This window comes from Pristis pectinata, chromosome 3 (assembly GCF_009764475.1).
Source record: "Pristis pectinata isolate sPriPec2 chromosome 3, sPriPec2.1.pri, whole genome shotgun sequence".
Lineage (NCBI taxonomy): Eukaryota > Metazoa > Chordata > Chondrichthyes > Rhinopristiformes > Pristidae > Pristis > Pristis pectinata.
In genome coordinates, this window is record NC_067407.1 from 63861711 (window position 1) to 63876517 (window position 14807).

Below are 14807 nucleotides of genomic sequence, written 5' to 3' on the forward strand. Positions count from 1 at the left end.
ACTTCCTGATGGTGGACATGTTCTACAGAGAAATGGATAACACTTAAAATGAATGGAAAAATGGCAGTCTATGGGGAAGGAGGGGGGAGTGGGACTAAACTCAAAGGCTGTAAAAGCAGTCTTCATATATTCCTAAGGCAGAGATAGACAGGTATTGATAAGCAAGGGGATAAAAGACTGCAGAGAAGTCACAGATAGGAATGCGGAGTTGAGCTTAGTCAGATCAGCACAATATTAATAAGCGACCTGAAGGCCAAAGTGGCCTAATTAGTTTGTTTGCATGTTAATTGGATAGCTCTTTCTAAGCATCAGCAGAGACAGGATAGGCCTATACCTATACTGTGGGATTCTGATGTAGGACTGCCATAGTTCACATTAGAATTGAAGTCCTGCAGCCCTGGGAGGGGGCAGGTAAATGAGAAGAAGGATCAATTACCAATGACAGAAAGCTTCCCAGGAGAAAGAGATAAAGAACATTAAAAGACCTAGTTCTACAATCTCTTCCACCTCGCATGGGTCTGAAAAACAGCAATAAACCAGTAAAATAAAAGTTATACCCAGCAAAGACACAATACAATCAGAAATTTTTTGGAGGTCTGTACAATTGCAAGATTTGAAAACAATCAGAGATAATTCAGCCATAACACAGGACAATATTACAGTATAGCATGTAACTTAAAAATAAATGTAATCTGTACTTTCAGAATGCTTGGGAACAGCTTTCATCACCATTCCCATCAGCATAGCCAGACTAAACCCGTCACCCACAGAGTGATCTCCTTCAATAATGAAAGCACAATAAAAAATATTTTTACAAGGGACTTCAGATAGCCGCTTGAAGGAGGAGATTAGAGAGTATGTGGAATGAACATCAGTTTGGGCAGCTTGTATGGATTAAAGCACAGATGCAGACTTGATGCACAAAAAATGTGATTAAAAATTTTAAGAGTAGCACACGTCTAAATCCTTGTACCACAGCGTCAACCACAATGCAACCAGTTAACCAGAGTTTCATCTCAGTGAGTGGAATCAAGTCCCAGACCTGATTCTGCAGGGACTCCAGTCCAATAATGAGGGAGTGCTGCAGAGTAGGGTGCAACAACGAGAATGAGATGTTAAAGCAAAGAGTTGACTGACTCCTCAGGTATAAAGATCGTATTGCATTATTAACTAGTTATTATGACATTGTTGATTTGATGACCCTTTGTGAATATTGCAGAAAAATTCTGAGATACCCTGGGATTGAGACAGCTGTTGTGTAAATAGTCTTTGAACAAGCAGTGTGGTTTAAGCAGTGCCCAGAGCTGGCCCCACAGCTTGTGCTGGAGCACCTGATGCCATCTGACACAGTAGAGCAGCAGAGCTGAAACTGTGGTCAGCGCTAGTGAGGCAAGCAGGGAAGTAAGGAGATATTATGCATCCCATCTTCTGATCACGAATGCTAGATTGCAAGAGGTCTTGTCACTGAGCCTGTTCCTCAGCCCACAATCTTGCCTTGCACACCATTGCATAAAGGCCCAAAGTGAAACTTGGGTAGATTTCCCAAGCATTCCCCCATACGTTCTTTTATCTCTCTCCATAAAAGCAATTTCGTCACCCCCCTCACCTCGAGATCAGTGAACTAAACACACCAATGTTCAATTTGGGAAACAGAAGGTGATTTGAATGCTTTGTGTCTGATTTTGTATTTCTCGGCTGCTGATAACCAGAGGAAAACTCCTGCCCTGGTACACTGGTTCTCACCCAAAGGATATCTAGTGCCTGTGCTGGAGGGATGAATCTCACACCTACACCTGGAAAGGATTGTTGTGGATTCTTATAACCGGTTTTGGGTCACACGAGCCAAACCAATAAAAATGCTCCAGGAGCTTAAGAATGTTTGATGTGGAAATGTTATACTTATGGGGCTTCCCTGTTCATCAAGCAACAAGGTGAGGACTCTGTGACATACAGTAAACTTCTGGAAGGAGACTGGGGTGATTTTTGAAACAGATACCCGTGGGCCCAAACCCATCAGCGTACACCTCTGACGAATGCATATCCTTTTTAATCTACTTTAATGTGTAGAATCAGCCCACTGTTTGCATCTGACCTGTTCATCTGGGTCAAGACCCATTTCAAATTCACTGCCCACTCTCCAGTGCAGCACAGGAGAAACACAGCAACAAATTCATCACCTGCAAAGGATCAGACAGAGAAATGCTGCATACTGTAATCTGTCTTTTAAAAACTCTTACCAGTATACGGGAGAGAACACACACAGTGGTATCCATTCACTTTATCCACGCAGACTCCTTTGTTCAAGCAGGGGTTCGATGCACATTCATCTATGTTGATTTGGCAGTCGGAGCCTCAAGATACAAAAGAGTGGGGAAAGATTACTTTCTCCCCCTTATTTTGGGTGCTTGTAAAGTGATGAACGTCCTTGCCCTTGCAGACATTCAGGTTCTGATCCCAGCAAATTTTTTGCTACCATAACAAGCCTTTGCCATTGCAATACTTTCCCTTCAATCCTGCAGGGTTGTGATGAACACAACTATCAATTGGTGGCAAAGTTGGCATGGTTTTGCACTGTAGACCCATATCCCACAAGGGGGACTCATTGGCTTCACATCTTGCAATTCCCTCCCAACTTCATGTAGCAATTGACCCTTCATATGCTACAGGTCCCAATGAATAATTCCTTTGAAATAAAAACATTTTACATAGCTTGGGCATTCATTTATTGTAAAACATGACATAGTCCACACATAACATTTAAGACTGTATAGAGTACATGACAAAAGTCAGAATATATAATCTGAACTCTGCTTGGTTACAAGAAGTCAAACTGTAAAGTTCCTATAATAGTGGTTTTCTGGCCCCCAGAAACTCCAATAACAAAATTGAAACTTCACTGAGTCTTTTAAAGAGTTGACCAGTGACTGGGCTGAATAGATTCTGGTACTATGCAGTCGGGTTCTGTGCTCTTAGAATCAGCAGGTTTAAAGCTCTGCTTTGGGCAGACCCATGCAACCTATTGTTTCCACCAATTTAAACTGCTTCTCTCTCACCTTTGAATCCTTTCACACATGTGCACTTGTAGCCATTGACTAGGTTCTCGCAGGTTCCTCCCTGCTGACAGGGATTTGACTCGCACTCATCCTTGTCCACATCACAGTTGACTCCTGCCCAGCCAGCATGACATTCACACCGGTAACTGCAAAAACAAAAAACGGTAACCATGCAAGGCAAAAATTAACTGGAAGCATTCCTTGCTTGGAAAAGTCATGCCCAAAACATAGAAAGGCCCTAAATTCCAAAGATAATTTCAAAGAAAGTTATCTGCACTGAACTCCACATGATCACTCCAGGATGATGACAGTTCAGTAGGTCAATGCACTGCTCAATTGCCACCTTTGGGATAAGGAGTTTGCCACCTGGTATACAAAAGATCCCACTGGAACTATTTTGAGATGGGTAGGCATTTCTCTCGGCTACAAATAATCCCTCAACCAATGTCCTGAAAATTATCTGGTCGCCATGTCATGGCTGTTTGAGACTTTGTGGAAATTGTTGTAATTCTTATTTTACAAAAATAGTTGGCAAGATTTCTCAAAGGACTTAACATCTAAATTTCATAAGTAGTGCCTGATAAGTGGTTTTTTTTGCAGTATCAATCACGAAATGGATCTCCATTAACTATAAAATTGTATGTGTGTGTGATCACCTAATGAGGTCAATGTTATGAACAGATCCATCAGCGGAAAGGGATCTCAAAGAACAAATATGCTACCTTGAAATTCACCTTCATTGACTGTGTTAACACTTTCCAATTACTTTCAAAGGAAGATCTGACATTCAAAATACATAGCATGCATCAAGCATTGTTTAATGCATTAAAAAAAACTATTTCCACATTCAATTCAAAAGCACACATGCAAGCAACAAACAGAAAATATTGGGTTCACCATATCCAAATGGAAGACTGGGACTTTAGTTCTGACTTTCTTGTACCTATTCTTGGGCGTCAAATAGTTACTGCACAGAGAAGAATAACATTTCAACTATGCCATATACTAATTCATATTGACAATTTAGTTCTTGGCTTCAAACTGCTGAATTCTTCATGCATCTCCTCTCAATGCAATAAATCAAGCTGGAACATACTTTCAAAAGACCACATTCAGGCAAGTTTGTCTCACCCAGCAAGCCAAACACCATAGGCAAACCAAACTCTGCCTGTATCCCATTCCCACATGGGATAAACAGACAACTATCTGCAGATGGCATTCAGACTCCCTCAGTTGACTCCTGCCCAGTTGGTCTCACAATCACACTGGTAACTGCAAAAATGAAAATGATAAATATTCAAGACAAATTAACTGGGGCCCCAGAGTTTTCCTTCTGCCTCCATTGTACCCCCCTCTCCACCACCAAGGCCATTATCTTTATACAAATCTGCATTAGCAGCGAGAACTTTTAACAAAATAGTTTGCAAGTTGAATGCAGCAATTCTAAGAGACAGAAGGAACCAGGAAGGCAGTATTACTGGAACGGACCTGTTGACATCATCTACACATGTTCCATGAATACAAGGACCACTCTTGCACTCATCCACTTCCGATTTACAATGGGGATCATGATATCCTTCAGGGCAGCGACAAACAAAGTGGTTGATCTTATCGACGCATGTACCACCATTTTGACATGGGTTGGAGGCACACTCATCTATGTCAACGTTGCACATGGGTCCTGTGAACGAGAAGACAAAAGGACAAGCGTGACGCCAGATACTGACAACTTAGGATTTTTTTTGCTTCAGGTCAGAAGGTGACGAGGAGGCGTACAGGAGTGAGATAGATCAGCTGATTGAGTGGTGTCGCAACAACAACTTCGCACTCAACGTCAGCAAGACCAAGGAATTGATTGTGGACTTCAGGAAGGGAAAGTCAGGAGAACACTAGTCCTCATTGAGGGGTCAGCAATGGAAAGTGTGAGCAGCTTTAAGTTCCTGGGTGTCAACACCTACCATCACTGCCACCACCACACTTCTATCAATTCAGCTACTCGTTCCCTCGAGAACCAAGAATGGCAAAAAGCTTTCAAGTTGTGCCTAGTTTGTCAGATTTGTCAGAGCTGGGGGGAGGGACTGAACATTTCTCAAAAAGAGCCAATTCAAAGTAAATATTTCACAATACCAATAAGTCTGCTGACCGTGAACATTTTCATTCAAGGAAACCAACTGGTGAAGGGTTCAATTATTGCAATAAAACTAATAAATCTTGAAGGGATCCAATAAGAGATTCCCAGTGGCTAGTCTCTAACTAAAGTGGGGGAGCAATGAAATTTTTTTTGTAAGCTTGATGGACAGGACTTGGGCTCTTGTCAAAGCACATTGTCTCAGCACCTGTTGGCTCCACCCAGGCTTAAAGACTGTCGGGGAAGATTCCTGTGAGCTTTGAGGAATGAAATTGCAAACCTATTCTTTATAAATGGGTTTATGATTTCACTGCACAGAGGAACTCTCATTCCAGCCCCACCCTCACTATCTCTTTAAACAGTGAGCCCATTGATTGCAACCCAGGTATCTGTCACCAACAAAGAACAAACAAAAAAATCACCACAGGAATTAGCATTTGACAGCCTGATTTGTGGGATATTAGTCATAGCTATAAATGGATGCAAACGATTCTATATTTATTAAACACAGCACACATAATGGATAAAATCATTACAATCAAGGGACTGCCAAATTTCAATCATTCAGATTTCCAGTCACAAATACTTCAGAGGACAGGCTGAAAGAACTGCAGACCATAGGTGGAGACCAGATGGGCTTTCCACGAGTAACCCATCATCCTGCCTAATGTAAAGGGCTGGGGAAAAAATTTAAAAACTCAACTGTGCAACAATAGTTGAATGTGGAATCAATCCCTAAATTCACGGAAGGATCTTAGAATGAGAGAAAGCACAGGGGTGCCAGGACCTAAATAAGTCATTTGTAAAATAAACAGGGAAAGGGAATGAGATCAGGGAAACCTTTGCTTTACTATCCAGACTTTGTGTGCCATCTTCCTCATGACTTGTGTATTTCTTCTGTTGAATTTGGGTCAAGTGCCTGATGTGGCACAGTGACACAGCGAGCAGAGTCACTTCCTCACAGCTTCAACAACCCAGGTTCAATCCTGACCTCCTGTGCCGTCTGTGTGGTGTTTGCATGTTCTCCCTGTGATTGGGTGGGTTTTCCCTGGACTCTCTGGTTTCCTCCCACCTCCTAAAGGTATGCTGACAGGTTAATTACTGTAAATTACTCTTCTAGTAGGTAAGTGAAGAATGAATCGAAGGGGAGTTGATGGGCATGTGTAAGTTAAGTCGCAGGGGTACAGGGAAATAAAGAGCGGGAGGAATGGGACAGATGGAATTGCTCCCCTGTAACTGAATAGCTGCCTTGTGTTAGAAGTTTTAAAAAAATTTACTACATACTTTGTCACATGCCTAAAATCCAATTTTTATTCTGTTGAAAGATCTGGGCTCTGAAGACCATAGAAACCATTTCATTCTCATTGCCCCCTCCTCCTGGCTCAGTGGTAGCACTCTCACTTCTGAGTCACCTTTAAAACAGGCTGAAGAGTGAAGTGTTTTGAGTGCCAATATGCCAAACCCATAAACTTGGAGCCCAAAGTGGCAAGTGACAAATAGAATAAAATGGCTCCAAACTTACTGGGAAGAAAGAGGGGGAGATAACCAATATAAAAAAAGGTGGGGGGAAAGGGTGGAATAAGAGCTGGTGGGTGTAGGTGGATCCACATTTGGACTTGGGGGGGGGGGGGGGTGGGCGGTGGGCAGGTGTGATAGGTAGATGGAGGAGGAGAGAGTGGGAATGATGCAAGAAGCTGGGAGGTGATAGGTGGAAGTGATAAAGGGCTGAAGAAGATGGAATCTGATATGAGAGGACAGTGGACCATGGAATAAAGGGAAGGAGGTGAGGAGGGGAACCGGAGGGAGGAATATGTGGGTGATGGGCAGATCGAGAGGGTGGGGGAGGGGAAAGAGATGGGGATAAAAAGGGGAAGAGAGGAGTGGTTACCGGAAGTTAGAGAAATCAGTGTTGACGCTGTCAGGTTGGAGACTGCCAAGGCAGAATATGAGGCGCTGTTCCTCTAATCCACGTCTAGCCTCAACTTGGCAGTAGAGGAGGCTGTGGACAGACATGTCGGTGTGGGAATGGGAAGTGGAATTAAAATGGCTGGCCACCGGGAGATCCTGGCCAGTATGGCAGATGGAGCGAAGGTGCTTGACCAAGCAATCCCTCATCTGCGTCGGGTCTCACCGATGTAGAGGGGGCTGCACCGGGAGGACTGGATGCAATAAATGACACCAATGAATTCACACGTAAAGGACTGCCTCACCTGGAAGGACTGTTTAGGGCCCTTAATGGTGGTGAGGGAGGAGGTGTGGGGACAGGTGTGTATGATCATATAGTGCTTGTACCAACCCCCTTCATTCTTTGGAGGAACTGTTCCCAGCAATGCTGAGACTTTTTCTTAAATTAAGGAAAATAACAGCAATCTGTGCCAGACTGAGTGCAAATTGGAAAGGAGGACTTTGGAACAACAGCAGCATCTGGTCTTACCTGTATATCCGGGACTGCAGACACAATCGTACCGATTGATACCATCTTGACAGCTTCCATAGTCACACGGGTTACTGGCACAGTCATCATAGTTAATCTCACAATTAACACCTGCAGGATTGTTCAAACAAAATGTTCATTTAATGTCTGCTAAATGCATCACAGTAGAACAGCAAAGTCAAATGGTGCAAACAAGTGTGATCACCTTCAACTCACAAAGACCCCTGGGGGTCTGAGGAGACCTTTTAAGAGTCCAACAAAATAATATAGTACCTGCGGTAAGACATGTTAAATAAACCGTATTCTACCCACAGTAAACCAATCTAAACAAACGTTTTCCACACACATTGAGCCACACAGTTCAAATTGGCTGCAATGCTTTCAGCTTTAGAAAATTCCTAATTCTGTGCTTGATAGAAGTACAAGTCGGCACATGCAGAGCGGGTCAGGTCGAAGAACAAGCGGTTGAGAACTCAATCGCCCCTTGTTTCTTCCTGTCCATCAATTAATCACTGTTCTGGCCCTGACCACATCCTGATTTCAGCATGGAACGTGGATAAACAAAACAAATGTACCCAAATTTGGTTCACTCTGGCTTTGGGACGGGTGTTGCCAGTGGTGAAGATAGCAGAAGAAATGGAAAGCTGAAATTCATTGCGTCCATTCCCCTTTTAATGTATTAGCTCTTGGTTGCCTCTTGACAAAGGATTCTACATTGAATCCTCCATCTCAATGACATAAAGGACATAAAGATGGAATAAATCATCTGGTCCTTCAAGCGCGCTCTGCCATTCAAGATCATGGCTGATTGTTTCCCTCAGCTTCATATCTCTTGATTCACTTAATGCTCAGAAATCTATCAATCTCTGCTTTTAATGAACACAACAACTGAGCAGTCACCCCACCAGGGGAGAGAATTCCAAAGAATCAGCATCTTGAGTGAAGAATTTATCCTCAACTCAGTCCTAAATGGCCTACCCCTATTCTGTACCCATGCCACTGGTCCTAGACTCCTCAGCCAGAGGAATCATATTCCATCATATTCCATCTGATTGTCAAGCCTTTTAAGAATTTTGTAAGCTTCAATAAAACCTCTCATTCTTTTAAACTCTTGAGAATGCAATCCCACTCTACTTAATCTCTCCTCCTCAGACAAACCTGCCATCTCTGCAAACAATCTAGTAAATCTCCTGTGCACTCTCTTTGCAGCAAGTACACCCTTTCTTCAATAAGGAGAGCAAATCTGTACACGATAGACAGGTGTGGCCTCACCAAAGCCCAATACAATTGCAATAAGACTTCCTTAGTCATGTATTCAAATCTATTCCGAAACTTTATTTCTGTAAGCTTGATTGAAACTCTTAATATTGAGCATTGTATGAGTGTTTTAACTTAAATAGGATCCATGCAATTATTTATGATTAATATCAGTTCACCAAAAAGCAGCAAATTAAAGTGGTGTGGGGTGGCTCATCAACAATGAAAGATAATTGCCAATTTTCAGGGCGATTGCCCTGGCCTTGACAAGACTGGCTCTTTAAAACAGGAACTTGCCTGAGGTCCCAACGGGGCATCGGCACTTGTAGTCGTTCACGCGGTCTTGGCAAGTGCCTCCGTTCTGGCAGGGCTGACTCTGGCACTCGTCGATCTGCTCGCTGCAGATCGGCCCCTTGTAGCCAGGTGTGCAGATGCAGGTGTACCCAGCAATCCCATCCTCACACGTCCCATAGTGGCAGGGGTCCGGATTGCAATCGTTTTCGTTGGTCTCACACTTAGTCCCTGTAAAGCCTTGCATCCATTTGGGAGGGGCAAAAAGGAAAAGAGTGGAATTCACAGGAAAATTTTGTCATCTGTTATGGCTCTTTTCAAAATTTGTTATAAAAACAAGAAAAAGTTCCTACAGTTTACCAATACCATGCTTTAAAATTTCACCTGAACTGAGCTGGAGAGAGAGTGACACCTGGATGAGCAACAATTGGCCACACCAAATTGCTTTGCCTGTGCTGGTGGTAAAAGCACACCTCCCTACCTGTCCTGCCAAATATGCTGCCAGAGTTAGCAAGCATGTAACAGCGTTGTGGCAATGCTTTACCTTGGGAGCTCCAAGTGTTGGCCCAGTCTCACCATGGCTTTGAATGTGGCCAAAGCAATGGTTTGCAAGTGATTGGCTGAACCCTTATGGGTTTGTGAACTGAAAACTAGTCTAGCAGTGCAACAGTTAAACCCGAGTGTGGGAAAGTTATTTTAATTCAGATGTGTCCCAAGGACAAGTAATCTAATGCTGAAATGTGCTGCGAGGTAACATTAATTATCAATTGCCTGAAAACACAAGTGCAGCGGGGGAGGAATCTATTTCTGCAGCAGGAGAGAAATTCCATTTCAGTCAGAACCAGCAAGTTAGACAATTCAGGAACTGTCTGATTGTGGAACTCTCAAGAATTGGACAGTAAATGGTTGATGAACCACTGCTCGCCTCAATACTTTGCTCCCCCAGTTGGGGATGACAAAAAAGTTGGATAGTTGGAAGCAAAAAAGGGGGAAAACCACACTTGGCAAATTGACTAGTAAAACATTCCCAGAGTGCAATATCTCAACCATTTCAGATAATATTTAGTTTCACTTCCATTTTTTTAGAAACTAGTTTGCTTTACCTTCACTGCACTCACACTCGAACGCATTTGGGCGATCAATGCATTTGGCTCCATGCTGGCATGGTGTGCTGGCACATTCATCAATATCGATCTGGCACATGTTCCCAGCAAAACCTGCAGCAAACACACACAGAAAAATGAACAAAGCACAGCTCGCCTTCAGAAGGCCTTTAAGGGAATGGTTATACAGTGATGAACAAGCAATGCAGAGGCCTGGACTAAAAGGTCTAAAATAAGCTCAAATTGAAATATGGCAGCTGGTTCATTTAAATTCTTACATAAATAAGTCTGGAATTTTCAAAAAAAAATACTGGTATGTTTAATGCTGATTTTGGAACACACCAATTCTCGTAAAAACTTATTTGGTTCATTCTGTGAAGTCCTACTGTGAAAGAAAGTCACTGGTCAGGTTTATTCTCCACTCCTTGAACTGCCCAATGAAATGGTCAAGAGAATGACTCAATTGTACCAAATCTCTGTGACAGAGCTTAATAATAATAAAACAAAGATCAGATGGATTATCTGGCATCAAATCATTATAGCTCCTCCTTTTAAACTTCTCCCACAATTGTGAACATCTCTAATTTACCAAACCCATTCACAATTCATTAAATTATTTTCAGGGAATGTGGCTGTCATTGGAAAGATCAGCACAAAATGGGAAATGTATCACTGTTCATTCATTGTTGCCAGGTCCAAATTCTTGAACCCCACCCCACCTATCCTCCTTAACTAACAACATCAAGTGTACTATTAAGAGTAGGCAGCCAATTTCTACCTTCAAGGACAATTAAGGCTGGACGTCAGATGCTGACCCTTCCCATTACAGCCACATTCTCTGAAAAGAATTCAATAAATTATGAAGGGTTTGATAACGAAGATGGAAAGATCATGTTTCCAGTTGTGGGAGGAGTCCAAAATAAGGAGCTATAAGTATATGATGGTCACTCTTAAGTCCAATGGGGAATTGAGGAGAAGTCTCTTTACCCAGATAGTGGTTGGAACATGGAACTCACTAACCCAAGGAGTAGTTGGGGCGAACAAAGCAGCAAGATAATACTGGATAAAGGAAGGACGTTTGACCTAAACCATTAACTGTTTCAACCTCCACAGGTGCTGCCTGACCTGCCATGTATTTCCAACACTTTGTTTTAATTTCAGATTTCCAGCATCTGCTGTCGTTTGCTTTCCATAAAACTAACCAACATGAACTAAAACAGTAAAGATTATTCTTCACTAAGATAAACTAAGATAAAACAGCGAAGGAAACAGTGGAGAAAGCAACAGCAAGTGTAATAGAACTCTTTGAAAGAGTTAAAGCAAAGTTCATCTGGAATATGAGCGGTGCTCTGACAATGTGCTTTTAATTTTGGAAAGGTCAAAATAGTGTTTAATAACATTTATGGAAATTAAATTATTAGCAGATGAAGTGAAAATACTCATCATCCATCCAGATGAAGCAAGACCAACTGGGAATATGAAACACTCCAACAGAAGAGAGGAGTAGGGAAGAAAGAAGTTTGAAATGAATTCGTTTCACATTCCACTTTCTCTCTTACCACCATGCCCCTGCCCCAAACATGCAATGTCTCACTCATCTCCCAAAGACTGTAAGGTTACACTCAAAGTTGTGTACCTCAACTGCACTGATTGGTGCAGAGAGATTTTCAGTCTTGCTGGAGTGTGAGGGGAGCCCGCTGTCAGACCAAATGTTGCCAACAGTGGGAGACAAAGGACTGAGGTGGATTGCACCCGGGGCACGAGGACCTGCCTGTGATTCAAATGGTACAGAGAGTGACCGGCTGCCTGGCAACAGCCGAGTGTGCCTTGGAATCCTGCTGCTTTGTGCACTCAACAACAGAACTGCTTGGAAGCCTCCGGGAACCTTGGGAGAACTTTCCGAGAAGGACAGTGTCATTATCACAGGATTGCATCTAACCTCCTTTCCAAATAAGGATCACAGCTCAATCAAATCTTCATTACTCTTTTGCAAACTCCCCGAATTAGATGTTGAAACAGGCTAGATTGAGCAACAGCCCACAAGGTTGCAAGTTTCTCTTGCTTCTTTGTAGCACAGAGTGGAAATGATCATTGCATTGCAGATGAAAGGAGATAAAAATGCATCACTTCTGTGCTCTAAGAATATCCTGATAAAATGCCAGGATATGTTGCACCATTAACTGGGAAGCAGAGCTTTGATTAATAGTACACTCTGTGCTGGTTCTCAAGCACCCTGGGGAACTTTTAATGAAATTAAACACTTCCAAAACCTTTATTTTGTACTAAGCAATTTCTTTTAAAAACTGCACCAGAAAGATAATAAACAGAAGACTATTAATTATAAAATTTATAATTTTATAAATACATGGCAACTCCTTTGGAAGAAGCTTGCCCCCTTTGGATTTTATTCCAGCATGAAGACGAAAGGATATAATCTCTTGGAATTCTATAACAATCAATGGCAACAGGAAGGATTCTGCACAGAAGAAATGAAAGCTTTCAATTTGTTGAGATTTCACTCATCAAAAGTCAGTAAGAATGGATTTACTCCTTTCCATACCTGTAGCATCAGCTGGTACACTGCTGTTTTAAACACTATTTTCAAATAATCTCCTACTGAGATCAACTGATGTCAACTATAATTTACAATGGTAAGAGCACCAAAATGACAGATCTCCAATAAGTCAAAAATTGCCCTTGATACAAGATGTGGAAGTACTTGGAACTGCAAATACTCAATGTTTTAGGCTTTCATTCTCTCGAATTTTCAATAGAAATCTCACTTATGAAACTTTACAAGAATGGAATAACTACAAACATTCATCAGAGACCATGGGTCCAATTGTTTAACTACCACCTTGAATTGCAAAGCAGATTAATTGTAAGAGCCCTGTTACTTCTAAATCCTTGCCTGCTGTTTCTTATGACCTCTTTACTTTTTAAGTGTACATCAAAAGCAAATAGCTATCTCACAGCTCTGGCTAAAATCTGCACATTACACTCCAATTTCAAAGAATCCAGTAATATTTGCTCTGCTCTAACCCTCCAGCTTATCACTATTTATGAAGCTCCTAAAATTACCGTTATTACTCACTGCCTTGCCATTTCCCTGAAAACACCAAGCTTAGCCTATGGCTGAGTTGTCCAACAGGCATTTAATTCTTCACAACTCACTTTAGAAATGTTTAACTTAGACTTGAAGTGATCCTAGTATTGAAATGCACCAACCCCAAATGTCAGCTGACTTTATGGGCTTGAAGAATTTGCAAATTGTACACCAACCAATTGAAGATGAAGTTTGAAGCTTGAATTCAGCCACCTTCTGGCTGCAAGGCCATCAGAGATAGCCACCTGAGCTGGCCAAACACGCATTATATTAGAAGTGCATCAATGCCTTGTCTGTTGAGAGCTCAGGAGGGGCTAATCACTCATGCGCTGATATTTGGGGAAACACCCACGTTTCTCAGGGAAGTCGAGCAATGATAAACAGGGGAAAGATTTTATTTTACCTTCCTTAGTTTAGAATGGAACTCAGAAGACCGGTGAGCTCACTGGTCATTTGCCCACTTGGCTATAAATTCATGATGGCATTGCCAATACTTGGGGCTTGAGGACCATTTCTTTCCTTAGTGGGTGCCAGGTACCCTCCATAAAACAGAAGAAGAACCAAATGGACAGGGATTGTATAATGGAGCAACTCACAAGATGCTGGAGGAACTCAGCGGGTCAGGCAGCATCTATGGAGAGGAATGGACAGTCGATGTTTCAGGTCGAGACCTTTAATCTGGATTGTATTATACCTGACGAATTATTCCTCCAACAATCTTGCTTCAGGAAATGGCAGATTGCAAGCCAAATCTGCTGTGGTAGGAACTTCAAAAGACTCCTTGTTGCTAACATGAGACCATCCACATGCTGCTACTCTCGCAACTGGGCACAGCCAAGATAAAATTATACTTCTGGGAGTGGGACGTATTAAAAACCAAATGAAAAAGTCTTTGAAAAGAGGCTTATGTTAAAGATATATATTTTGCTAAATGTGCATTTGCCTGTACAACATACATCCATGTAAACACAAGGGTATGAATTGAAGTTGCTAGATATAATCTAAAACCACTGTGCATAACCTATTAGCAAAATACCTTAAAGTATGACAGATATAAATCCTCCCAAGATGGACCAATTCTGTCAATTTCTTTTGAGATTGCATGTTTTCCTTCCCAAAAGACACAGATCATTCTGCCCAATCATCAGTCAACAGATCTTGATTTAATTGAATGCCTTAACACACATAGCAAATGAATGAATGGCAGAGCGCAGAAGGACTGAACAGAAGGATTGTGCAGCAATAGTTCAGTTTTATAACCGAAACCTTTGGTCATATAAATAATACAGATAAAAGCTGCAAAAGGGAAAGAGGAGTAATAAAGATCCCATTAGCAACTACAAGGTCCAACAACACAGTAGAGAGGGTGTATCCTTATTGGTTGGGGGGGGGGGGGGGGGGGGCGGGGGTGCACAGAAATATAAATATGTACTCC

The 14807-nt window shown here is 42.1% G+C and overlaps 1 protein-coding gene across 1 annotated transcript in view; it reads right to left on the reverse strand.

Annotated features, from left to right (window-relative positions):
* The window catches only part of LOC127567716 (neurogenic locus notch homolog protein 2-like), a 152077-nt gene that overhangs the window by 41671 nt on the left and 95599 nt on the right, over nucleotides 1–14807 (reverse strand). The window contains exons 10-15 of the mRNA XM_052010682.1: nucleotides 10267–10380; nucleotides 9170–9403; nucleotides 7616–7726; nucleotides 4542–4734; nucleotides 3054–3199; nucleotides 2238–2351 (exon numbers count right to left, since the gene is read on the reverse strand). Coding sequence (XP_051866642.1) covers nucleotides 2238–2351; nucleotides 3054–3199; nucleotides 4542–4734; nucleotides 7616–7726; nucleotides 9170–9403; nucleotides 10267–10380 — 912 coding nt within the window. The remainder of the gene's footprint in view (nucleotides 1–2237; nucleotides 2352–3053; nucleotides 3200–4541; nucleotides 4735–7615; nucleotides 7727–9169; nucleotides 9404–10266; nucleotides 10381–14807) is intronic.